This window comes from Balaenoptera ricei, chromosome 14 (assembly GCF_028023285.1).
Source record: "Balaenoptera ricei isolate mBalRic1 chromosome 14, mBalRic1.hap2, whole genome shotgun sequence".
NCBI lineage: Eukaryota > Metazoa > Chordata > Mammalia > Artiodactyla > Balaenopteridae > Balaenoptera > Balaenoptera ricei.
Window position 1 is genome coordinate 8,064,508 of NC_082652.1, and position 25,341 is coordinate 8,089,848.

General features: G+C 57.7%; 1 protein-coding gene across 2 annotated transcripts; it reads right to left on the reverse strand.

Annotated features, from left to right (window-relative positions):
* Positions 1 to 1,739: 1,739 nt before the first annotated feature.
* SETD1B (SET domain containing 1B, histone lysine methyltransferase) lies at positions 1,740 to 25,195 on the reverse strand. 2 transcript variants are annotated; one of them, XM_059894046.1, is made up of 17 exons: positions 24,967 to 25,195; positions 24,283 to 24,470; positions 23,936 to 24,034; positions 23,013 to 23,283; positions 20,809 to 20,921; positions 18,586 to 19,824; positions 13,967 to 14,794; positions 13,238 to 13,499; positions 12,808 to 13,151; positions 12,617 to 12,722; positions 11,576 to 12,061; positions 8,960 to 10,219; positions 7,934 to 8,100; positions 6,670 to 6,801; positions 6,464 to 6,583; positions 6,246 to 6,383; positions 1,740 to 4,367 (listed from the first exon to the last, which is right to left on the reverse strand). In XM_059894046.1, the coding sequence occupies exons 2-17, from the start codon at positions 24,454 to 24,456 to the stop codon at positions 4,194 to 4,196; spliced, it is 5,913 nt and encodes a 1,970-aa protein (XP_059750029.1). In that variant the 5' UTR covers positions 24,457 to 24,470; positions 24,967 to 25,195; the 3' UTR covers positions 1,740 to 4,193. The 2 variants fall into 2 exon arrangements, with proteins under 2 accessions (XP_059750029.1, XP_059750030.1); XM_059894047.1 differs by lacking the exon at positions 24,967 to 25,195 and adding an exon at positions 24,579 to 24,630.
* Positions 25,196 to 25,341: the final 146 nt, after the last annotated feature.

Genomic DNA, 25,341 nt, shown 5'->3' on the forward strand with positions numbered 1-25,341 from the left:
AGATTTGCATGTGTGTTTCTTTTGTGAGCCTTGGGCTGGACGCCCTGGGTTGTCCCTGTGCTGCCCTGCAGCATCTGCCTCCCCCACTCCCCCACCAGGTCTACCTCTCAGAGCTCATTTCCTTTACTCACCCTTCCCCGTCACTCGGCTACAGCTACACAGGCCTCCTTGCTGGTCCTCAAGTACACCAGGCAGTCTTCTGCCACAGGACCTTTGCACTCACTGTTCCTTCTGCCTGGAATACCTTTCCCCCAGGTCTCCACAGGCTAACTCCCTATCTCCTTTGACCCGGGTCTCCACAGGGCTGACTCCCTTTTCTCCTTTGAGTTTTCTACACATGTCAGGTAAGTGGGCTTCCCTGACCACCCTGTTTAAAATTTCGCCTCTCTCCCACTGACACCCCCTTCTCATAGCTATTTTTCTCCTTATCATAGCATTTATTCTTCATGTTTGCCTGACTCACCCACAAGGACACAATCACTTTGAAGACAGGAAGCGTGTTTTCTCCACTCCTGTAGCCCCAGTGCCTAGAGGAGTACCTGGCACATAGTAGGTGCTCAATAAATATTGGTTGAATGAATAAGCGAATGGCCAGCAGCTGCCCCTACCTTCTCTTTTCTGGCCGTGCCTGTCAACTCTTTTTCTGTTCCCACAAATCCAACTCTAGTGGTGTCCACCTGTCTGGATGGACAATTCCAAGAAAACAGCCCACCAATGAGAGACACTTTCCCTTACCTTCATTTCTTTGCTCACAGGTAAGGCTGCAAAGAACGTCCTTGTACAGTATCCTTGCCTGCTCGTGGCTCTCAGATTCAATTCCTGACAGTGGAACATTTGGGCCAAGAGTTTATGTGCATTTTAAGTATTGATCATTAATATCTAATTTTTCCTCCTAAAGGTTGCAGCAACTAATGCTTCCACTAACGGTGCGTGAGTGCCCCTCACCCCGCGCTCACCAACATTGGTATCTGCCACTTGACAGGGGAAGTGGTATCATGGTATAATTTGCGCTTCCTTAGTAAGAAGTGAGCTTCTTTTCAGTCATGCTGCTTTTTGCTGAGGTTCTGAGCCTGTCCTTCTCAAAGGTAAGTGGACATCTTCTAACAAACTCTCTGTGGGTCCCTCAGTTACCCCACCACTGGATCAGGCAGAGTTGAGACCTATGGGGCACAGAACCTGTGGAATACCCACAACACTGCATACATTTAATTCTCAACTGGTGACTGTTTTATCAGCCCCCTCCTGCCTCACAGACCAGAGTGATGTCTCCTTAGTGTTAATCATTTCTGAGGTACCACCTTTCCAACATCTTCTAGTCATAGAAATAGGATATTTGATCTTGTTTCCTTTAATTGTAGACCATTAGCATTGTTAGATACCTAAGGTTCTAAGAAGAGTTCTAGAAGGAAAACTTGAAAGCTGTGGAAGGTCTAGCCTGACTATAACTTGTCCCAGTTCAAAGAATCCACCTACAGGCTTAGAGTTTAAGAAGAGCTGGTCTTACAGTGCTGTATGTCAATTATAGCTCAAAAAAAGTGGAAGAAAAAAAAATATGTTTTTAAAAAAGCAGATGGTCTGAATGGCTCACACCCCACCTAGCTCCTTCCACCCCTACCCCTGACTACCGGAGCACCCGCTCCTTAGCGAGAAGGGTGTGTCCCCAACAGAAAGAAAGAAGGAGGAGAAGAAAGAGAGAGGAGAGCAAGGGAGATGGCGTATCTGTAAGAAAAGTCAGTATATTTATGGTTTGCTTTATAAAAGTTACTATAATACAATGGTACATAGTATTGAATTCACAAAAATATGAACAAATATTTACAGCAAGACACACCCACAACGGAAACACTTCTCTTCAAAACAAGTTACGTATGATGAGAGTCTATATGCACAAACATCCCTAAAACTTATGGGTTCTCTTCTTTGCTGGAGGAGGGAGGCGGTGGGGGGGGCAGGGACAAGAAAAAGAAAAAGCAGAAACCCCCAATTCTTCAAAAGCAGAGGTTTGTTCAATGAAAATGAAGGCATTGAAAGAAAAATGAGTTGACACATTTCTGGCTATTGCAAGCCATTTCAGGGGTGGGACGGGGGTTCCTGGGGACAGGGAGGGTCCAGGCCCTTGCTCGCCCTTAGGGAAGGCTGGTTGGGCAAGGTGAGGCCAGGGTGAGGGGTGAGGCAGGACCCTGGACCCTGGTTTCCTCACATTCCCCCCGCCCCACTTCTTTTACGGGAGGAGGGGACAGACTGAAGACAGCCCCTTGGGGGCTGCAGAAGTAACTTAAATCGGTCGTCTCTACAAACTACACATGTCCTCATGTGAAAAATAAATATTTCCTCAGTTGCACAATGAGGCAGAAAACCGCAAAAGGAAGAGAAGTTTGCCGCTGTGCCCAGGTCCCCCTCCATGTCTTAATGCCACCGATTTCATGGACCTTGAAACCGGTGGGCATAGTCTCAAACAGAGAGGGCATGGGGTAAAGAAATTGAAAAAAAAAAAAAAAAGAAAAACACAACAAAACCATCAACGACAAAAAAAAAAAAAGAGAAAAATAACAATTCTTTGTACAGAATTTACATGATAACAAGCTTGACACAAGCTGAGATACCAGAGGCTCCGGGGTCGGGGACAGCCCCGCCGGGAGCTCTCCCGTCTTGGTGAGGATGACTTCTGGTCACAACAGTCACTTTCCATAAATTATTTACATGCCTGCTTTGCTTCCTGGGGTGCGGGGGACTTGCTTGTGTGTGTGTGTGTGTGTGTGTGTGTGTGTGTGTGTGTGGTTTTTTGGAAGTACAAAGAAATAAGCAAAAAAGTCTTCCCACATGTTTCTACAAGAAACAATGTTCCCGAAAAAAAGTCCTTTATGGCAGCCTATGTACAGAAATCTGTTCTGAACTTCAAAAACCTATTTTTTTCCCCTTCGTTTTGATTTTATACACGCACAAGAAAAAAAAAAAAAATCCATGGAAAGGAACTCTAAAGAAGATGATGCCAAGGGTTAAAAAAAAAAAACCAAAAACCTGTCAGACGTAGATCTGAGTTTTTAAATCTTTTCCAAGATTTTCCTTTCTCTGGGAGAAATAAATCTTCTCACTCTGAAAATAAATATGCTCTTGACTTCTTGGGGCGAGGGGCTTGCTGGCAGGGTCAGGCTATGGGCTTGGGGCGAGCGGGTGAAGCTTATAAGCAAACAAAAATACGCCACACGCATTCGGTCAGACACCCGTAGTGGCAGTGGCGGGACTCGGACTGCCTGCCCTGGTGGGAGGTGCTTCTCTCCCCTGGGGGTGAAGGTGAGGGCAGGAGAGGGTAAGTAAACACAACCTTTCCAGCGCCCCCCTGCCCAGCCCCGCTCCCCCCCCGCTGGCATTTGAATGAGAAAGTAAACACTGAACCCAAGATTTGGGGGGTGGAGGGGTGTGGGGTGGCAGGGAGAGCCCCGAGGGGAAATTCCTGCCTGGGACCAGCTTGGCTCCACCAGGGTCTGCTGCGGGAGCGGGAGCGGGGAAGGCACCCCCAGGCTCCTGGGGAAGGAACAGACTGGAGGGGGGTCGGAAAGAGGGGGGGGGTCTTCTCACTGAGTCCACCGGCAGAGAGGGGGCCTTCCGTAGTGTTCTGAGGTCAAAGCCGCCTGGCCCGACCCCCCTCCTCTGCAGCACCTGGCCCGGCGCCCGGGCCCGGAGGGTTCCAGAACGTGGGCCGACACACCATCAAACCACGCCGGGGTCCCCGCTCTCTGATTCTGCCTTCACATTTCATCGGTTAAAGCGTCTTTTCTTATGAAGAGGAAGAAAAGAATGAGAAGACGAAAACAACGTAGCAGCATTCATGGGAAGAGGCTGACGGGGAAGGGAAGGCGGGACAGAGAAGACGGAGAGAAAGAGGTGGAGGAAGGGGACACGGCCAGGGAGGTAGGGGGGTGGGGGGAGACATTTACACCGGAAACCAAAGTCCCGAAAGGAGCATTTCTTTAAAAAAATGAAAGAGACATGGGCTGAGAGACAGAGAAGCCCTTTCCCACTGAGGGGCCGGAGCTGCGGTGGGTCCTGGGGGTAGTGTTGGGGGCGCCAGGCCCTGGCACGGCTGCTGGGTAGAGGGACAGCACCTGAAATGGGGGTGGGAGGTGGGGTCTGGCCCCGGGGCCAGGGGTCCACGCTCGGGCGCCGGGGGCGGCTGACATCCCCAGGCACCGGGCCTAGTTGAGGGTCCCCCGGCAGTTCTCGGAGCCACAGAGGCAGGGGATCTTGACGTCCTCGATGGGGAACTTGTAGTCGTAGGTGATCTCCTCGTTGACGTTGATGTGCTGCTTCGAGTAGATGACGATCTTCTTCTGCGACTCCACGGTGATGACCTTGGCATAGCAGTTGGGCTGTGGGTGGGATGTGGGGGGGAGGGTGAGCCGACCCACCTGGGACCCCACCCGGGCCCTCCCTGACCGCAGTCCCCCAAACCCAACCGAGCCCCTGCTCAAGGCCTGATGTACTGGCCCCACGACCCCACTGCCCACTGGCCACCTGCCCTAGGCCTCGGCTTCCCCATCTGGCGGACCAGGCCCCCCTGTCTCTGATATTAAATAAGAATCATGATTGTAATAATAACAAATTTCGCAGGGAAATATTCAATTTACTTTTATACCGCAGGTGATCCCCAAATTTATGTTTCTAGCCCAGGCCCTACTTCTGAGCTTTAGAGAAGGGGTCAGCGAACTCCGGCCCCCAGCTGCCTGTTCTTGAAAATAAAGTTTTATTGGCACACGGCCACGCTCATTCATTACATATTGCCTATGGCTACCTTTGTTACAGTGGCAGTTAAGTAGTTGCTATGAGATGGTCTGGGCCACACAGCCAAAAATACTTACTACCTGGCCCTTTACAGAAAAGGTTTGCCTGCCCACACTCCAGGCCCCCAGATCCAACTAGCTGCTTGATATCCACCTTTGGCAGCTCAAGGAGACAACTTGGGAGTCAGTAAACTCAAACCTAGGGAGTGGCCATTCCATGCACCCAGTCCCCCAAGCATCTGCCCCCCGCCTCCCCGCCAGCAGTACTGGATCCAGCCCACCACGCCCAGCGGCTTCTGCCTCAAAGGGCCTCTTGATTCTGTCATCACTTGCCTGGACTGCAGCGGCTCCCGCTGCCTCTCTGAACTCGGAATAACTCCTGACCCAGCTGCCAGGGAAATCTTTCCAAAGGGACAGCAAATCCTGTCACCCCAGGGCAATAGCCGGCCTCGGCTTTTAGAGAAAGTTCTCAGCTCTGCTTACATGGCTGAGTGACCCAGCCACCACCAACCCCGCCAACCTCATCCTCTCACCCTGCCCTCTGCCCCCTACCTCATCCCACTGCCCCTCAAACAGGTGTTCTCCCTCCCTGCCCCAGGCCTCACCTCACTCACTACCGCACCCGGGTAATTCCCTCTTATCCCTCAGCTCTCACGGGAGACGCACAGCGAAGTCCCTACGGGCCCCAGGGTATGATCAAGTCACAGTCGTGTGAGCTGGCACGTACTGAGCGCCCGCTGTATCTGCACAGAAGGCCTGCCCTCAGTAACCCGCTTGGTCCTCCCAACAACCTACGAGGAGGGATTGTTATCATCCCAGTTTTACAGATTAGGAAACCGAAGCACCAAGACATGAAGTAACCTGCCTACGGTCGCTCACTAAGTAGCAGTGCCAAGACTTGAACCCACAGCCAGGGGTACCTGTCCTCCATTTGAAGCTCCCTGTGCTTATCTTCTCGAGAGGACCACCCTTGTTATCAACGCCCACCTCCACACCCAGACCCGTGCCATGTCAGCCGTCAGTAGCCGAGTGTGACTCTTTAAGTTAATTTAAATTAAACACTCAGTTTTTTAGCCACACTGGCCACGTTTCAAGCGCTCAACACCACACGTGTATATCAGCGGACAGCAAGGACGCAGAGCACTTCCGGCACTGTAGCAAGTTCTACTGGCCAGCACTGGCCCCGAGGCATGGAGGACGCCCAGCACGGAGAAGGAGCTCCGTGATTACCAGCTGTACGGACCACGTCATGAGCACCTCTGGTCTCGTTACGCGCATTTTACAGGTGAGAAGACTGAAGCTCAGAGGAGAACGGCTCCTCGGATAAGGCCTCACACCTCCACCTCCCTCCCCGCTATCCTCGTGGGCCCCGAGCTCGGGAAGGAGGCCGCGCCGGTTCCTGTGCCCTCGGGTTCCGGGTCCTCCTGGCACAGCAGCAGGGGCGGCGGCCCCGAGCCGGGCACTCACGTTGCAGCTGTGGTTGATGAAACGCGCGAAGTTGCCGCACTTGGTGGCGTCGATGATGGTGTCGTGGTCCACCCGGAACATGTAGCTGCTACCGATGCCCTCGTCCTCGTAACGTTTCTCCCGCATGTCCGCAATCACCTGGCCAGGAAGAGGCCTCAGTCTGGGCGGGGGCTGGCCGCGGCTCCACCCCGACGCCTGTCCTGGCCGGCAGCGCTTACCTGGCGGATGTTCTGGCCCACGTACTCGATGACCATCTCGTCGGCCGCGATGGGCTCCATGGCGAACAGGCCCCAGTCGTGAATGTGACTCTTGCAGAATTTGAGCTTTTTCTTCCGGAACTGGGGGAGGGAAGAGGATGGGGGTGAGAGCCCTGGTCCCGGATTCTGTGGCCACCCCGGCCGCCCCAGGTGGGGCCCAGCCTCACCTTGAGCTGGTTGAACTTGAGCAGGTCACTGTCACAGCTGCCAGTGAAGGAGGACAACAGGCGGCGCTGCTCGGAACGCCGCTCCGAGCCGGCCCGTGTGGAGGCGTGAGGCTGCGCTGGGATGCTCATGCCCTGTGAGGATGGGTACAAGGACGGGGACGGCGGGTGACAGATCAGAGAGGGGTGCGGCCGCCTGGGGGAGCTGGCCGCAGGGTACCTGTGTCCCCGTCCCATCCTTGGCAACCCCACCGTAAGCTCTGTGGCCCTAGCTTCCCAGCTTCCTTGCTCTGGGCGTCCTTTCCTAATAGCCACCTCTCCTCTACTGGGTCCTTCCCGTCAGAATCTGAACGTGCTCAAGTTCCTCTAATCTTAAACATGACGACGCAGCGTTCTCTTCACTCTTGCCATCTCTTCCCTTCTCAGCTAGATTTGAAAGCATCTCTGCTTTTTGGACAGAGATGGGGGGTGTCTATCTACCTAACGCCCCGTGGCTTCATTCTAAATCACGGCTCTTCCTAACACCCTCGCATCCCTTCCCTCTCTTGGCCTCCCTCTTCCTCTGTCCCAACCACTGACACCTGGAGCTTCACTCCCCTCCAGATGTTCTCCCCGGGTCGGCTCACCCCTGCTGTGGCCTTTGGTTAACATTTCCATCCTCATGATGCCTAAATTTAGGTCCCCAGACCAGACGTCCCTCTCCCAAGCTCTCTACTGTACCCATATATCTAACTGTCTGCCAGACCTCACGACCTGGATGTTCCCCAAACCATCCCAAAGTGGGGGTCCCACCTTCCTTCTCACCTCAGTGCTTGGCATCCAGCTACGCAGTCCCCAAGGCCGGACCCAGCAGCGTCCCACCCCATTCTGCCTCCTGTAACCAGTCAGGCCCCCAGTCCCATCCATTTGACTTTCTAATGTTCACATATTCCTGAGAGTCTTTCAAACGCATCCACTTTTTCCCACATGGCCCCCCATGTCCAACCTACCCGATTTATTTCCTTAAAGAAGAATGAAGGAAACTTCTGGAAATGCAACTCAACTCTGTTTGTATCCGTGATTAAAACCCTTCGGAGGCTCTCCCCTGCCCACCCCTCACCTCACCTCTCACACTTGAGCACCCAGGGGAGTAGCACCCTCCGTGCTCCGTGTACCAGCCCCTCTGGCTCCACAACCGCTCCCGGCGCCTGACACCCCCTCCAGGAGGGCCCCCACCCTCTGCCCAGCCCGGGAGGCTCCGGGGTGTCCAGGCACCTGATGGCCGTACCTGGGTGTCCGTGGGGGGCTCATCGGTGCTGGCGCGGCTGCTGTTGAGGTATCTGAGCTTGTCCTTCTTGTCGATGGTGTAGAAGCCCTCGCTGCGGGCACAGCCTGTCACGTGCTCCCGGATGCCGTCGTCCCGTTTCTTCTTCTTAGCTGAAGAGAGGCTGGTGGGTGGGTGTGGGTCAAGGGCCACATGGACATTCTCGGAGAGCCCCTCCCAGTCCAGCTGGAGACCCGCCCTCCCGGGCCTGGCCTCTCCACCCTCAGACCCATCTGCAGGAGGCCAACGACGCCCAGCTCCACTGCCCACACCTACACCACTTCCCTGCACCTGCCCACTGGCCAACTCCACCGTGGTCGGAACTCTGACAGGTACCCAGCTGCATGGCCTTGGGTGTGTTTCTTTTTCCACCTTCTGCCTCAGTTTCCCCATATGCAAACTGGGGTAATTACGATGCCCCATGGAATGACTACAGATGCTTAGGCTGCTTAGCAGAGTTCCTGACACAGAGTAAATGCTCAATAAACTCATTTGGTACAACAGGGATAAAGGCAGCGCCAACTTCATACGGTTGTGGTAACAACCGACTGTGGTGTGGCATCATGGCTAAGAACCCAGATTCTGGAGCCAGATTTGCCTGGGTTCAAATCTCTACTCTGCTACTTCATAGCTGTGTGACTTTGGGCAGGTAACTTAACCTCTCTGAGCCTCGGTTTCTTCGGATGCAAAATGGGAATAATAGCAGCCCCTACCTCACTAGGCTGTTGGGAAGATTAAATTAGGCGATGGGGGGGGGGGCCAGGGAGAGTGAGCCTTCTGTCAGCCCCTGCTTCTGTCACATTGTACAATCACATTGTTACATTTAGCCCCGAGACCTGCCAATTCTGGCACAGAGGGCAGTGTTTAAAAGTGCCAGTGATTACTCTGTACAGAGCCTGGCACGGTGCCAGCATAGACACTGCTCCATAAGTGTCAGTGACGTGCGCTATCCCGGGAGGTGCGGCCCCCCCACCCTGCCTGGCAGGATATAGGGATGGTAGACCCAGAGCGTGTCATTGAGCCAGTCCATGCCGTTGTCCTGCTGCAGCAGACGCTCGTAGGTGACACACAGGAAGCGGATGTCCTCCTCGTCGATGCCGCCATTCCAGATGTCATACAGGATGGTCATCTCCTCAAACTCCGAGCGGGGCCGAAAGAGGGGCTGCGGCGGCGAGAGCTCGGGGGAGGCTGAGGCCACTAGGTCCTCGTGGCGCTTCTTCGGTGGCCGGCGCCAGGGCCCCCGCACCTTGGCCAGGTCCATGAACTCCTCGGTGACCTCGTCGCGCCCACGGGGACCCGGAGGGATGGCCTCGGAGGGCCACTGGTTCTCTAGCTCCTTAAAGGGCAGCTTGGTGGGCTCAACAGGTGGTGGAGGCGGGGGCGGAGGAGGCTGGGGGGGCAAGGGTGGGGGGGGAGCCGGGATCCCCGCGTTCCGGAAGTCCAGGGTCACGGTCCGGGGGTCGTGGGTGCTGGGGAAGACAGGGGTCTGTGGCTGGCCTGGCAGAAGCAGGAGGTCCCTGCCCAGGGGGGCCCCTCCTGGCGGCCGGACCAAGGGCCCATCCAGGGAGAGCACAGCCGGCGGGGATCGCCGGGGCCGGCCCGGCTTCCTCTTGATGGGGGGTGGGCAGGGGGCCAGCGGAGCAGGCAGCAGGGGTGGCAGCTGGGTGGGGGCCCGAGTCTGGGCCCGCAGGACGGGTACGGGCAATGCCAAGGGCAGGGGCAAGGGCAAGGGCAGAGGGAGCGGCAGGCCTGTCTCCAGGAGCACAGAGGAGGCCAGGGGGCCAGACCGGTCATCACGCCGGCCAGCTGGGAGGGGACAGACAGGCAGGAGTAGGGGCCCACCAGGCTCGGGGAAGGTGGGTGTGAAGCTGAAGTCCCGGCCAGGTGTCCTCGGGAGGCCCCCGCTGCTCAAGCCGGGGGATGGGGATGGGTAGGAAAAGGGGCTGCCTGGCAGCTGCGGGGAGCTCAGGGGCAGGCCGCTGCTGCCCCCCGACGGCAGGGGCTCCCCGCTCGGTGTGGCCGGCACTGCCTCTGCGCTCTGCGACTTGGCCAAGCTGCCACAGAGGCCTGGAGTACGCGGGGGCTGGTCCTCATGGGGAGGCTCCAGAGGGACTGGTGGGAGTGGGAGGTCTGGGGTCTCGGGCTCTGGTGGTGGGCTGGGTGGCCGGGGTGGTCGAGGGGGCGGCAACGGTGGCTGCAGGGGTAAGGAGAGCAGCGCCGGGGAATCAGGCTCCACTTCCAGGTTGTTCTCTGCAGAGAGGTGGGCAAAAACCAGACCTTTATTATTATTTGATTCAGATGTCCCTCAGCGCCCTACTTATGCTGCCCTACTATGCACTTGACACGTCTCTGGGTATGCACTCATACCCTCTGGGTCCCTAGGGGTTCTGTGAGTATACACACTGTCCTTCTCCAGCTAAGCCACTCAAGGACTGCTCAGCACCCGGCCCAGTGTCAGGCACACAGTAGGTGTCTGATAAATGCTGGTGGGAGTAAATCAAAGATGCAGGAGACATGGTTGTAGCCCTTGATACTGTCTTTAGAACGGTGTTCCTGTGAACAGGGAACATTCCATGAACCAAGAAAATGAGGTCTATCAAATAAAATCCAACAAGTCTCTTTGCTGCAGGACTTGTCAGAGCCTTTAAGGTTTTCTCCTAGCATTTATCTCTACTGTCATAGAATACATTTTCTAACTTATCTGCTGTCATCCATCAACCTGCCCCAGAGTGTAAGCCCCAGGTATTTTTGTCTGTTTGGTCCACTGTTGTATTATCAGTTCCTAAAACAGTACTGGGAACGACAATAGAGGCTCAATTAACATGTTTAACAATATTCAAAGACCTGTGGTTCTATAGCCAAATAACACAGAATTAAACAAAATACAATGGGTTTCTTTCCTCAAGGACTATTATAGCTACAAACTAACCACGATATAAGTTTATACTAATGAAAATGAGACAACATCACAAATTCTGTTCCACAGTGGCACTCTCCACCTTTCAAGTGCTCTTAGCAACACTGTGTCTAGTGGCTACAGTATTGGACAGGACAGAGAGAGAACGTTTCTATCACTGCAGGAAGTTCTATTGGACAGCACGTTTCTATCACTGCAGAAAGTTCCATTGGACAGCGTTGTTAGAGCCTTTAACATGCTTTGTGCAGCTCCACCAAGATGGTGGAGGGGGCAGTGTCCATGGCCCCTCTCAACTGGCCCAGCACCCCGAGGCCTTCTCTGCTGCTTTCTGTCACTGAAATGACCGTACGCACCCGCACCCACACCCCCTCTTTTGGGAGCATCTCATGGGACTAATTAATGGTCCAAGGACTAAACCCCAGGGAGATACTGACAGAGGAGTGGTGACAGCAGCAGACCCCTCTGGGATCTAACAGGCGCCAGGCTCCATGCTGGCACATCATAAGTCATCTCACTCTGTCCTCCCATATGACCTCATAGGGGAAGCGCAATCCACGGATCCCATTGTACAGATGAGGAAACTGACTCGTTAAGGTTAAGTGATTAGCATAAAGGAGCCTGGGCTCATTCTCATGGTGAGGACATCCTGCTTCCATGCCCACCGCCCTCCCAGGGGCTGCAAGTGTTACCTGGGGTGGGCTCCGGGGATGGCAGGGGCCGGGCCTCCATCTCTCCAGCAGGGGGCTCTGGAGACAGCAACCTGGCCCCTTCCTGGTTCAGGCCTGGCTCGTCGGGGGGCTCCTTGCAGCCAGCCAGCTCCTCGACACCCACAGGCAAGGCGGGCTCTTCCAGCATCGGGGTCCGAGCCTCGGAGGCTTCGTCCTCAGCCTCGACGTCCACCTCCTCTTCTGGGACCAGTGACTCCGTCGCGGATGCTCCCGTGGCCATGTCCTCAAAGTCCTCGTCAGGAGCAGCAGGAGCCATGCTTTCATCGGCAGCTGCCTCCTCCCCTTCCTCCTCATCTTCCTCCTCCTCCTCCTCCCCCGCTGCCAGCTCTTCTTCATCTTCTGAGGGTGATGAGGAGGACTCGGAGCTTGATTCGAAGTCAGAAGACTCAGAACTCTCACTGGAGGACTCAGCTCCAGCCTTGGAGGTGGCGATGCTCACTGTCTCCTCTGGGCGGGGGACACAGGCAGGGGCCCTGTCATTATCTGCTGTGCTCCAGCCAGGTACTTCGCCAAAGGTCTCACAACTGGCGGCGCCGGGCTGAACATGGCCCTCAGGTATGTGGGGGCGTGTGTGTGTGTGTGTGTGTGTGTGTGTGTGTGTGTGTGTGTGTGTGTCGGTACTAACTAGTCATCACATTTTTTTTAACTGAGGTGAAATCCACATAACATAAAACTAGCCATCTTAAAGTAAACGATACAGTGGTATTTAGTAGATGCACAACGTAGACAACTAGCACTTGTCTAGAAGAAGCCCGTTCCCTTTAGCTATCACCCGTCTATCGACCATCCCCTAACCCCAGCAACCACTAGTCTGCTTTCTGTCTCTATGGATTGACCCGTTCTGGATACTTCATGAAAAAGAAATCATAGGGCATGCCCTGTTTGTGTTTTACTGAGTTCACACTTCAAAGTCAAGAAATTTGCCCCCAAAGTATTGCTGACTACTGCACGGGCTCTGCCCTCTGCAGAGGGACCCCGGGCTGGGCCAGGAGCCCCGCTCACCTCCATCTGAGTCCGCTTCTTCCTTCTCACTCGTCTCCGACAGGGCTGCGTCCTCGTCGTCATTCTCAGACTCATCCCTGTCTTCACTGTCTTCATCATCGTCATCCTGGGGGAGAGGGATGGAGGAAAGGTGAGCCGAAGGGCCCCCTCCCCTGGCCCAGCACCCCAGGCCTCCCCAGCCCGAACGGTACCTTATCTGACATGGATGAGGTCGAGGAGGAGGAGATCTGGCTCCTGGGGCCTTCCTCCTCCTCCTCCTCCTCCTCCTCCTCCTCCCCCTCCTCTTCCTCCTCCGTGCTTTCTCGCTCCTCCTTGTCGGAGGCTGAGGAGGAGGGTGAGGTTGTCGAGGACCCCGAGGACGAGGACGCTGACGAGGACGAGGACGCCGACAGCGACTCCTTCTCGTCCTCCTCCCCGCCACTGTCCAGCTCCAGGGGCCGGGCCGGCCGCCGCCGCACACCCACGCCCTTGGGGTCCCGCTTGGCGAGCTCACAGGGGGCATCCGCCATGTCGCGGTCCCGCTCCCGCTCAGACTCTGTGGGGAGGGAGGGCTGTCAGAGCGGGGCCAGGGGCGCAGCGGAGGAGAAGATCCCAGCACCCGGCGAGGGGAGGGGCGCAAACCTTCATCCTCCTCATCCACGGAGGTTGAGGGTCGCAACCGCTTCTGGTCGCCGGACGAGGCGGTGTCCGGCGGCTCTTTCCTCTTGACCTTGAAGGAGGGCAGGCGGATGGCCCCGCGCAGCCCAATGCTCAGGCCCAGGCCCTCGTAGCCCAGGCCCTCGCCCTTGCCCCACGACTCCAGCAGGCAGGAGGCGATGCGGTCCTTGGGCTTCGGCCTGTCCTCGTCCTTGTGCTCACCGGACTTCACCGGGGTCAGCGAGGCCTGGGGTGCAAGAGAGGAGGGGGAGGTCACCATGGTTACGGCGCTGCCACCAGCCCTGTCCCCTGAGCAGCCTGCCATCCTCTCAACAGTGACAGCCACATGGTAACCGGGCACTTCCTTTCCTGGAACCTACCTCATTTTGTGCCGACTACTCAGGACGCCCCCAGGGCCCCACTCTGCCTCCCTGACCCTCGGCTTCCTCACCTGCAAAGCGGCTACTACGGCTGCCCGCATCGGAGCAGGGGCTCTCGCACTTTGGAGGTTGGAATCCAAAAGAAACGCGTTGTATGTAGATGACACCTGTGTCATCGACACACCGGTTTCACAAAGTAACACTCACACTACCCTGCTTTGGGGGTCTGGGTGGCAGTGTTGCCAGTACCGTGCCTGGGGAGGAGAGAGGCTGCCTGGCCGGGTCTCTGCCTCCGGCCCGCCCGCCCCCCTGCAGGGCTGCGCCACCCACCCACCTTGGCCATCCTCTCCTTCTTGTCCCACCACTCGTCGAAGGCCCGGAAGGCCACCACCTCCACCATCTTGCGGTTCAGGTCCCGCTTCATGATGGCCTTGAGCTCCTTGAGCACGACCAGCAGGACGCCGTCCACCGTGGCCTTGTGCGGGTCCTCCTGGCGTGGCACGTAGCCTGGTGGCGGCACTGACGGGTCAAACTTGGGCAGGGGTGGCCAGGGCTGCCCGCGGCCGGGGCCAGTGCTGCTCAGGGAGAAGGGGCCCCGGTAGGGCGGCAGGTTGACGAACTGCAGCCCAGCGGAGGCGGCTGCGGCCGCGGCGGCCATGAAGGGCGGGTAGGGGCAAGCGCCCTGGCCCGTCATCAGGCGGCTCAGCATTTGCGTCTGCATCTGGAAGGACATGGGCATGCCGCCCCACTGGCCGCCCAGCACATGGCTCATGTCCACCTGCATCACGGGAAACAGCCCCGGCGGGAAGGGCGGCAGCGGCGGCAGAATGGGCGGGGGTGGGACACCGGGCGGCGGTGCTGGCAGCGGTGGCGGGGGCACTGTCACAGCGGGGTGGGCTGGGGGCGGTGGGGGCGGGGGCGGGGGCAGAGGAGGGGGCATGGGGAAGCCGGGCTGGGGCGGGGGAGGTGGTGGGGGCGGGGGCAGTGGTGGGAAGCCAGGGGGCGGGGGCAACGGCAAGGTCGGGGCCAGCACGGAGGGAGCTGCCACAGCCCCCGTCCCGGGGGTCACCACCATGGGCTTGGGGCAGTCAGCGCTGGTGATGGGGGCTGAGGGCATCTCGTCATCTGAGATCTCCATGTCCTCGCCCGAGGACTGCTGCCCCTGCAGGGAGAGCAAGGAGAGAGAGGTGAGGGTGAGCCCGGGCGGCCCAGCAGGCTCCCAGATCCCCCTGCTGAACACCGGAAGGTCAGAGAAGAAGCCTTCTGCAAGACTAGCGAGCAACGTGGCTTCCGCAGTTCTGATCCTGGTCCCCTCCCTTCCCAGCCACGTGGCCTCGAGCAAGTCGTTTAATCTCTTTAAGCCTCAGTCTCCCCATCTGCATGATGAGCACCATAGTACCTGCCTCATGGGGTTATCATGCAGATTCACTCATTCATTCATTCAACAAACATTTGCTCAGCACCTGCTGTGTAGCAGGCACTGTTCCAGGTGCTGGGAACACAGTGGTGAACAAGACAGACGAAATTCTTGCTCTCTTGAGGCTGAACTTCTGGAGGGACAAGGCAAAGGATAACTAGGAAGAATGTGAAATATATAGTCCTTCATGGAGAAAAAGCAAGCCGGGAAGGGGAGTGAGGCGTCAAGAGGGAAAAAGATTCTGTTTCAATTTGAGATACTCTGTTTCAATTTGCATTCAGAGAAGATAATACTAATAGTTAAAACTTCTGTAGCCTTTTCTATGTTTCAATTTGCATTCAGAGAAGATAATACTAATAGTTAAAACTTCTGTAGCCTTTTCTATGTTTCAATTTGCATTCAGAGAAGATAATACTAGTAGTTAAAACTTCTGTAGCCTTTTCTATGTTTCAATTTGCATTCAGAGAAGATAATACTAATAGTTAAAACTTCTGTAGCCTTTTCTACAGGCCAGGCACCTTTCTAAGCACTTTACATACGTTAACTCAGTTAATCCTCAGAACAACCCTGTAAAGTAGGTCTGTTATCACCAGTTTTAGTGATGAGGAAGTTGGAACACTGAGAACTTAAGTAACTTGCCCAGGCCACACAACCACTAAGAGATGGAGCCCGGGTTTGCACCAGGAAGTGGCTCACTGGCCTTTGTTCCCAGTTGGCCTGTAGTCTTCACTGTGGCAGAGAGGGCCTGGCAGAGAAGGTGACACGAGCAGGGGGGGCGTTTTAGCAGTAGTAAGAGTGCACGAATAGGAGGTATGTCTTTACATTTTTCCTTAGTTACTCCTGTCATATAGTCTTAGTACGGGCCGCGGTGGGGCTGAGTGTAGTCAGCACATAATATCTCGTATTTCTCATCTGCACCCTAACCTCACAAGGCAGGGCTCTAGTCCAATCCCTTCTGACAGCTGAGGAAACACACTCAGAGAGCTATACATCAATCACTGGCCCAAGAGGCACAGCCAGTCAGAGAGCTGGGATGCAAGCCCAGGGTGCCTGCGGAGTGAGGCGTCAGGGGGCTGTTGTGGGACTCGAGGACCGTGGCACCAGGTGAATGGGAGGAGTCGAGCATGACCTGGCTGTGAAATGGGAAAGGGCCCCTTTTCATTCAGACATGGGGCTTTGGGGAGCTGGATGCACATGCCTGGAACTGGAGGGGGACATGGGGTCCACAAGGTAGAGGTGGAGCAAGAAGGCAAAGCAGGGGTGGGGAGAGGAGGGATGGGCTACCCCCAGGCTCTTGTGTCAGGACCCGAGGCGAGAAGGGGGCTCAGGCCCTGCCCTGGATGAACATGGCTGGGAAGACAGAGCCTTTGTAGGTTACCAGGGACAGGGAGTGCATTTGAAGGCTGAGGGGGCAGGGTCTGTGCAGGCTGTAAGGTCAGAGGTCGGACGTACAGGTGAGGGAGGCTTCAAAGGGAAATGGGGGGCGGGGGAGAGAGAAGAGGAAAACCAAACCTAAGGCAGCAGAAGAAAGCTCTTGCTTTTGCTCTGTCCCCTCTACAGACACACACACTCTGCCTCTCAGGGTCCCACACACATGCTGAGGGAGGCAGTGGCAGGCTCAGGCGGATACCCAGGGACAGCGCCAGATCAGTCCTGGACAGCGCCCAGCACGCAGGCGCAGCACGCATAGGGTTAACGCCGGCACCGGCCGCCAGCCAATCACAAGGAGACCCGGATCCAGCCCGGCCCGAGGCCCTGCCCCTCCCTCCGCCCCTCCCGCGTCCGCGTCCGGGGGCGAGAACCGGCGGGAACTGGTGGCTGAGTGTTCGGCCTCAGCTCCAGCCGTGCCTGGCTGGAGGTTCCCATACAGCACCTCACTCAAGCCGAGATTAGTGTGAGGCAGCTACTCTCACTATCCCATTTCACAGATGACGAAACTGAGACTCAGACAGGGAAAGTAACTTCCCTAAGGCCACATGACCAGTAAGTGACAGAGGTGGGGCTCAAGACTTAAGGACTGGAGCCGGAACTTTTAACCATCAGCCTCTGTGAAGAAAGGGAGTGTCCCCCTGTGCTGCTCTCCTGTGTGGTCAGCCTAGGCTGGGATTCCCTCGGGTTCAGGCCGGAGGAACCCGGGAGCTGCTCTCCCGACTGTCAGCAGGGGGCTCCCGAGGGCCATCTTGGAGGTTATCAGTACTCCCGGGCTTCCCTGGGCTGATGTCCCGGGGCATCCCCGACCCCAGCTCTCTGGGCCTCAGTCTCCCCTTTCCTACAGTGACACCGTGGGAAAGCCCATTCCCTCTGGCTCCTCTGGGCTTCCCAGCCCTGGATCAGCCAGTGAGCACGGTTAAACAAACATCCCCTGACCTCAGGCAGGAGAGGGAGGGAAGAAGGGAGGATGGCAGCAGGACCAGCAGCCCGCCCCCCACCTCTGCACACCTGTCAGCTCTCCCTGCCTGAACCCCTTAGCGCCAGAAACCACTTCCCCAGAACAGCCTGGAGGCCCCCAGGAGCCCCAGCCACCTGCAGTCCCCTCCCAGGCAAGCCAAGTTCCTCTCTGTTCCTCCCTGAGGCAGCCAAATCGGCCTAATCAAAGGACCTGGGGAGGAGGGACCCTCCTCCCTACCGCCCACAGGGGCACAGAGCTCTGTCTGAGCTCCTGGCTGCTCATGCCTGCCAGGCCCACAGGTTCCAAAGCAGGTCTCCAGGAGGGCCAGGGCAGGTGCCTGGACCAGGAGGGGGGAGGAGCAGAGCCAAGGAAGATGACCGAATCCTCCCCCAAGGGAATGTGGCATGCAGCAGCACCCACCCCGACCCTCAGGCTGCAGTGAGACCCCAGAGGAGGATCTCTGGGTGGGCAGAGGGTGGGGGGTGGTTAACTTTGCCTGCTTCTGGCTGTGGCCCTCCCCCTGGGCTAACCCTTAACTCCTTCAGTCCTGGAGGCAGGGGGAGAGGGAGAAGGAACATTTCAATGTCCTCCCTGCCCACCATGGTTTCCCATCTCTTCAGAGGGCACCAGGTTCTAGGAGACAGTGCTCCAGAGCTGCCACCTGACCTAGCTCAGCAGAACACTCTGGCTGATCCCTCTTCCCAAATCTGCCTGAGTGTCAGGACCAGTCCTGATCAGGTCCCAGCCACCCAACAGAGAAGGAGGCCCAAAACCATCACCACAGTCCAACTCTCTGGGATCTCAGCAAACTCCAACCAAAGAAGCTCAAGTCAGAATTTATCCCCAGAAAAAGGTCTTGACTTCCCATACCTAGTAAGGAGAGCAACAGATCTAGGTCATGTTTCCCTTTTCACCAAAGCTGCTAGGGAGCTCAGAGCAAACCAGCTGCTCAGTCACAGCCCCTGGTGCTTTTCGTATCCTCTTTTCATTCTCTTTTTATTTTTGATCTGTTATTTTGGCTGCCCCAGCCCTGCTGCTTCTGTGTCTTAGCTAGTTATCCTAAGGGGAGGATGTTTCAAGGAGGAAAGAGGGAGCCACAAGACAGACAAAACCAATCCCAGACAGAGATGGACAGACATCATGGTACCTCATCCATCTTCTCTGAGGTTGGGGTCCTGTCTCCAGCCAGGTCCAAGGCCACCTCAGTTGTCTGACCCAGAAGACCGGTAGGGTCTGGGGGGCCTGGCTCGGGTGGGGGCCGGGGCCCCAGGCCCAGGTCAAGCTCATCATCCTCATCCGAGTCGGGCAGTGGTGTGGGGCTGATGTCCTCCAGGCCGGTGCTGGATGGGCGTGAGGAGGGTGGTGTGGGGCCTCGAAAGCCAGGCTGAGAGTTAGCGCCAAAGGGGGCCAGTGGGGAGAGCTGGGAGGAGGAGGAGGAGATCGGGCTGCCCTCCATCTGCAGCTCGGTGTCTGAGTCCTGCTCCCGAAGGAAGGGCAGCTTGGTGCGCTGCTCCTTCAGCAGCATCTCGATCCGTGAGTCCAGACTGTCGTGGGGCTTCTCCGGCCCTGCAGGCGACGACTCCAGCGTGGGCGTACCAGGACTGTCACAGGGCTCGGGACTCCAGCCGAAGGTCGGCCGGCCGCCCAGCTCCATGCTGTTGGCATCAGGGGGCGGGGGTCCAGGCGGCGTGCCTGGCTTCTCCTTCGTCAGGGGCTCAGTGGGTGGCAGGGGCGGGGGCACAGGTACTCTCCGGAACTCCCCACCGTCACGGGCCCCAAAGGGGGTTGCGGCAGCGGGCTCCTCGGGGGGCGGGGGGAAAGGGGGCACAGGAGTCTGATACGGAGAGAAAGCCGACTTGAATGGGACTCCAGAAGCGGAGGCTGCTTGGGTAGGCGGTGGAGTGTGGGCAAACGTGGTTGAATCCTGTGGCTGGGCCTTGAATGGAGGGCCACTGCTGCCCCCACTGCTGCTGACTGCCCCAAATGGGAGGTCCACGGAGCCCCTGAAGGTGGCTGCGGCCCCTGCCACTGCGGTGACTGCAGAAGAGTTGTGGACATAATGATGCTCGTGGCGGCGGTTGTAGGCGTCCGTGAACTTGCTCTCGTGGCGCCGAGCCTTGAAGGTCGCTGTGGGGTCCTGGCTGAAGAGGTAGGAGGGCGTGGGCTGGCGGCTGGAGTAGCTGGAGTCCTGCGAGAAGGGGGTGCCCAGGCGCGGCGTGAGCGGTGTGCCCTGTCCGTAGGAGTTGGGCGTGTCCAAGCGGCAGCTGGAATAAGCAGTGTCCTGGGAGAAGGGTGTCCCACCACTGTTGGGGGTGACAGAGGATGAGCCAGAGCCACAGCCTGCAGACAGGCCACCATCTTTGAGGCGCTTCAGGGCATCTGACAGCTTGAGAGAGAAAGAGAGATAGGTCTGAGATCACTGGGGGAAAAACGTGCAATAGAATGGGACTGTTTTCCCCTCTCACTCCAGCTACCGGGGAGCTCGGAGCCAAACTGGTGACTCTAGAACTGCAGCATAGTGAACGGAAGCGGCGGCGGGGGTGGGGGGGAAGGGGGGAGATTAAAGAGGAGTGTCTGGATGGTCCTCACCTTCTCTAATCTTGGGGTAGCCAATTATCCTCAGAGAACCTTGAGGGTTTTTCCTAATCCTTAAAGCAGAGTAAAGATAAGACCCTGACATCTTGGTTTGAACTGGGATTTCCGTCCTGCCCCAGGCTGTCAGATATCAAAGACCTTCCAGGTAGAGGTAGCAGACGATGGTCTTGGAAGTGAGGGGGTGGCCAAGGGCCTTGTCCCTCCAACCTCTTGATGTTTTAGGGTTTAAATAGTGTAACACATAAAGTGCCTGATAAACAGCTGACCAGCAAGTAAGCGAAGACTCTTCACTCTGGAAAAGCTGTTCCAGAGGGTGGCTGGGTTGATGCTGGGGTAGGAGCTGGGATGAGAACCTCCCCATGAGATGGTGGTCCAGGTGAGGTCCTGGGAGGCAGTGGTTGGGGAAGGAATCCATCTTGCTCTGGAAGGAGGGACTTGAACTCGGCTTTCTGGGGGCAGGGGTAGAGGGGTGCAGGGGACACCAGACGCTAGGACCCTGGACACAGCAGTGTTTCAGCGTTAACATGGAAAGCACGTGGACTCTGGATCTCTGGGATGGGAATCCCAGCGTGTGCAGGGAGAGGGCTGGGGGCCGCGCCAGAGGAGAGCTTTGGCAAACAGGGCTTTCAGACCCACTGCTGGAAGCCTTGGTGGGCATAGCCAGGCTCCTTTCCTGGTGTCTGACACCGGAGATGGTGAAGTGGGGTGGGGGCCACATCAGGGAGCGGGTGATGGGGTGGGGAGGTGGGGGAAGGACTGACAGCCATAAACCCACCTGCAGGGTCTCATTCACGATTGGAGAGACAGCGTCCAGCTCGCCCACTGGGAGGGTTTGGGGTGTGTATCGGCCCGTGACCAACAGTTCGTAGAACCGCATGCGGGTTTCCCCTGGGGAAAAGGCAAGGGAGGGAGGACTCAGTGAGGCTCCAGGATGGGGCAGCCCGCACAGGTGGGCATCCTTGTGGGGCCCCTGTGCCTGGGACCCCAAGCCTAGGGAAGCTAAGTGACCCTGACCAAGTTCCCACTTCTCTCTCTTTGTACCTCACTCAGGAGTCCTATCTGTTCAATGAAGCTGCTAAACTGTATGATTTTTCTGATCCTGAGATTCAGAATTTAATGCCTCGTGGCACTGGGACTCCCCCAAATACAGAAATGCCAGCCCCAACACAAAGCCCCTTACTGTCACCTGGGCCATGCCACCCAAAGAAAGAGGTAATCCCCATCCTCTCACCTTCCCACTTAACATCCAGGGCCTTATAGCAAGTGAAGAGGAAACCCAGTGACACAGGAGTGACAGTTTTGTTGTTAACTCTCTCAGGTGACTGTCAGAGTTTGTAAAATGCACTCTGGTACTGGGTTACTGTGAACTCCACATGGTCCTCCCCCGTCCCACTGAGCCACGTCTGGTAACCCTCCACCCCAGCCCCACCCCATGGCAGAGAGAGGCCTCTATAGACCAGGGGGCCAGATTATCGATATTTATAGAGCCCTCTGAGGCAGCTGCTTACATATGCAAAGGAGACGCATTCCTTGAGCTACTTTTTACCGGTCTCTTTCTTGAAATACAAACTTGGTGGCAGTCTCTAAGGGCCTTTTCTTTTTTCTTTTTTTTTGCAGAAATGAAATTTTGGTGAGGGCTGACTGCTCCTTAAAATGGGCATGTGATGGGGGAGGGGCTCTACATTTGATTCTCAGGGAGAGATCAGCCTGCAACCACCCAAGGGGTCTCCCCAACAGAGACGTGAGAAACTAGAGAAGAGAGGTGAAGGGCGCTGTGGCTGGAACAGGAAACTGGCTTGTGCCCTGAGGAACCTCAGAATTAGGGACAGGTTTGGCAAGAGTTTATAGGATAACTGTGCCCACCCAGGAGCAGTGTCCCTCTGCATCCCCAAGCAAGGTCTTAGAGACTCAGTCAATATGTGCTCATTATTAAAGGCGAAAAAGAAAGGTTTAGATTTTCCAGTCTTGGGTTTGGTGTGCCCGGGTTGCCCCTAAACCCCGTGCTCACAAAACCTCTGGAAGCCACTCACCTAAACCCTCCCATGCAGGGTCTCCCAGGGGACGTCCCAGGGGCTCTGGACCCAACAGTCTCTGCCCAGTCACAGGGCTGGCTGGGCCTCAGAGCACCCGGCACTTTCTTCTGTATTGGTAGGAACTTCTCTAGAGAGGCCACAGGCAAACTTTACGGGATGCCCTAGAGTCCTGCCAGCCCCCCAGCCAGCACGGAGGAGAAGCCTCCCAGGACCCTGAGGGTGGGAGGTATGGCTTCCCCAGCCCGGCTCTCCCAGCAGCCGCTCAGAGGCTCAGTGAGCACAGAGCGGGATTCCGCTGCTTGGGAGGTGGTGCTGTCTCTTTAAGAAAGAGGAGGGAAGACAAAGTGTCAACCCTAGAGCACCGAGAGCAGCCCGCCCAGCTCCAACGGGAGCATTATCAATGAAACCACACTCTAGGCCCAGATTGGTTCCCACTTCCAAGGGGAAGGGGCGGCCTGTGGGGGAGGGGCACTCCAGATCCCTGGAGGACTCTCTTTTTAGTGGAGGGACATACTCTTTGGGTATTTAAAGGCGTCCTAGTGGCTCTCCCTCAGCGCCTCCCCCCACAAATAAACGAACCCTGCCTTCTCTCCTAACACAGACGGCAACACTGGGGACCGCCTAAACTCAGGCCACCAGGGCTCCGCGCGGGGCCCGAGGGGGTGTCAGCGGTGGGGAAGCCTCCGGGTGGTCCCTTGGGGTTCAGTGGCCAAGGACCGGCACATTTGGTAAATTATAGCTTGTCTCCTAGCAACAGACAACACATTTAGCTCCACGTGACTCTACCCTCAGGAGGGGGCGAAGAAAGAAAAGGTTGTAAGGGGGCACCTAAGGAAGAGTGAGGGGCTCCCGAACACTGCAAGAGGGGCTCTGGGAGAGGAGGGGGTCACACTGACAGGTCTTGTGGCTCCTCCACGGTGGCTGTCCTGAGCGGGCCTCCACTCACCTTTGGTGTCCAGCTCCACGTGGATGATATTGCCCATGACCGAAGTGCTGTGCAAGTGCTGAACCGCCTCCTTGGCTCCCCTGACCGTGGCAAAGACCACTTTGGCGATGCCCAAGTGCTTCTTGGTCTTGGGATTGTACAAAATCTCCACCTCCTCCACCTCCCCATACTTCTTGCACATGTCCCTCAGGAAGTTTTCACGGATGTTATCATTCAGCTTGGCAAATGTCACCTGCTTCGGAGGCACCGGGCCCACATAGAACTCATCGATCTGGCAGGGGACGAGGGGGAAGGGAGGTTGAGAACACTGAAACCGAAGGGAAAACACAAAATTCCCCACTCGCCCGCCCTTTGAAAACAATGAAAGGTAGAAAATAAAAATTTTTTTTGGAAAAAAAAAATGCACGCGGGCGGGCCCGGGAAGCGGAGGATTAAATCGTTTGGAACGTGGAAGTCCTCTGGGTTCGAAAGGAAAGGGGAAAAAGAAACAGTTTCTCTTTCCCCACCCCCCACTCTAGCCTCCTCTCCCTGCTGCCAGGGCAGGGGCGACCCCTTGGGCTAGGAAGTTGTCCCCCTAAAGCCACAAGGCTGGGAAGGGGGGCGGGTCCCAGGGCCGAGCCCCTGGGCTGGCAGGAGCCAGGTGGGGACCCGGAGCCCCCAGCTGGGTGGGCAGGATACTGTATCAGCGCCTTGATTACAGTTTCACCGAGTGTTATTCTGTTTACAGTAGCCGAGAGGGGACACCCCTCTCTTTGCAATCTCCCCCTCCCCGCCAAAACTTCCCAGGCCCCGGACGGCGGGAACTCAGAATCCGGCTGGGCTCGGTCAAGCCTGGCGGTATTTTCGAATTCGGGGCTTGGGGAGAGGGGGAAGGGGCGCGGGGCAGGGGGAAGGGGGCGCGGGGCAGGGGGGAGGAGCCCTACCTTGAATTTGGGCACCGACAGCTCCAGCTCCTTGTTTTTGGTCCAGATCCCGACGACCCGGGGATCTTCGACAATTTCCACCGGGCGGTTGCTGGACATCTGTGGGGAGGAAGCGGGGGGGGGGGGGGGCGGAATGGGTGGCCTGGTCCCACTCCCCAGGGACAGGGGCAAGCCCCCCCCCCCCTTCTCCAGGCACTTGTCAAACTCCAGGACTGCGGACCCGGCTGACAGCTGGCCGGGTGGTCAGGAGGGGGGTCCCCGGGCCGATCGGACCCTTCCGCCCCCACCCTCCTCGGCACGGCTCGGAGGGTGGGTGCGGGCGGCGGGGAGGCGCGCCGGCTACTCACCGCCAGGCTGAAATGCTGCCCATCGTAGCGGTACAGTTTATGATGCCCCTTTTTCAAAGCCGGGTCAATCATCAACTTGTAACTTCTCCAATGGTGGTTCCTCCTCTCGCCCGAAGGGCCGGGCTGCGGCGGGGGCTGCTGGTGGTGGTGGTGGGGGGGGTGACTGTTCTCCATGCCGTTAACCCAACCTGAAAACGAGCAAGTTGTTGTCGTCTCCGCCGCGGTGGCGGCGGCGGCCGCTTCTACACACACGCGAAGGAATCAAATCGTCCAGCCCCCACCCCCTCCCACCTTACCAGCGCGCCCCAAAAGGAGCTGTCTCGCTGGCTCCCCCCAAAATAAGAATGGAGCGAGAGAATAACCCTTCCGGAGAATTAGGCGCCCGCCCGCTCGGCCACCATCTCGGGGCGGCTGCGAGGGGCTCCCGGGGGCCCCTGGTGCAGACTGGCGGGGCCCGGGGCACCCGGAGGACCCGGGCTCCGGCCCATGGTGCCCGCCCGGTCGCCCGGCGTGGCGCTAGCTCGCTCGCTCCGCCCGGCTCGGGCGCGGGGCTCGCGGCAGGCCTGGCGCCGCCCGCCCGCCCGACCGCTCGGCCGGAGCGGGGGCCGGGGCCGGGGCTGGGGGCTGGGGGCTCGGGCCGCCCGGCTGCCGGCAGCGGCCTCTCCCTCCCCGAGCCGCGCTTACATCCCCGCCGGGCGCCGGCCTCCCTGCGCCGCCAGCCAGTACATGGTGTCCCCCGCGGGAACCGAGGCCGGGGCGGCCGGACGGGGGGCCGGGAGGGGGGGAGCGCCGCCGCCGCGGCTGCCGGGCCCGGAGCTGCTGCCGCCGCCTCTGCTGCTGCTGCTGCTGCTGCCCGGGAGGCGGCTGGCGGCGGAGGCTCGGCTCCCAGTAGCCGCACATCCCACAATACACCGCTAAGGAGCCCGACCCGAGCGCTCACCCTCCTCCTCTTCCTCCTCCTCCTCCTCTTCCTCCTCCCCTCTCCTTCCTCGCCGCTTCCCCAGGCACTCTCCCGGCGGCGGCAGCTGCGCCGCCAAAGCCCCGGGCCCCAGCGGCCCC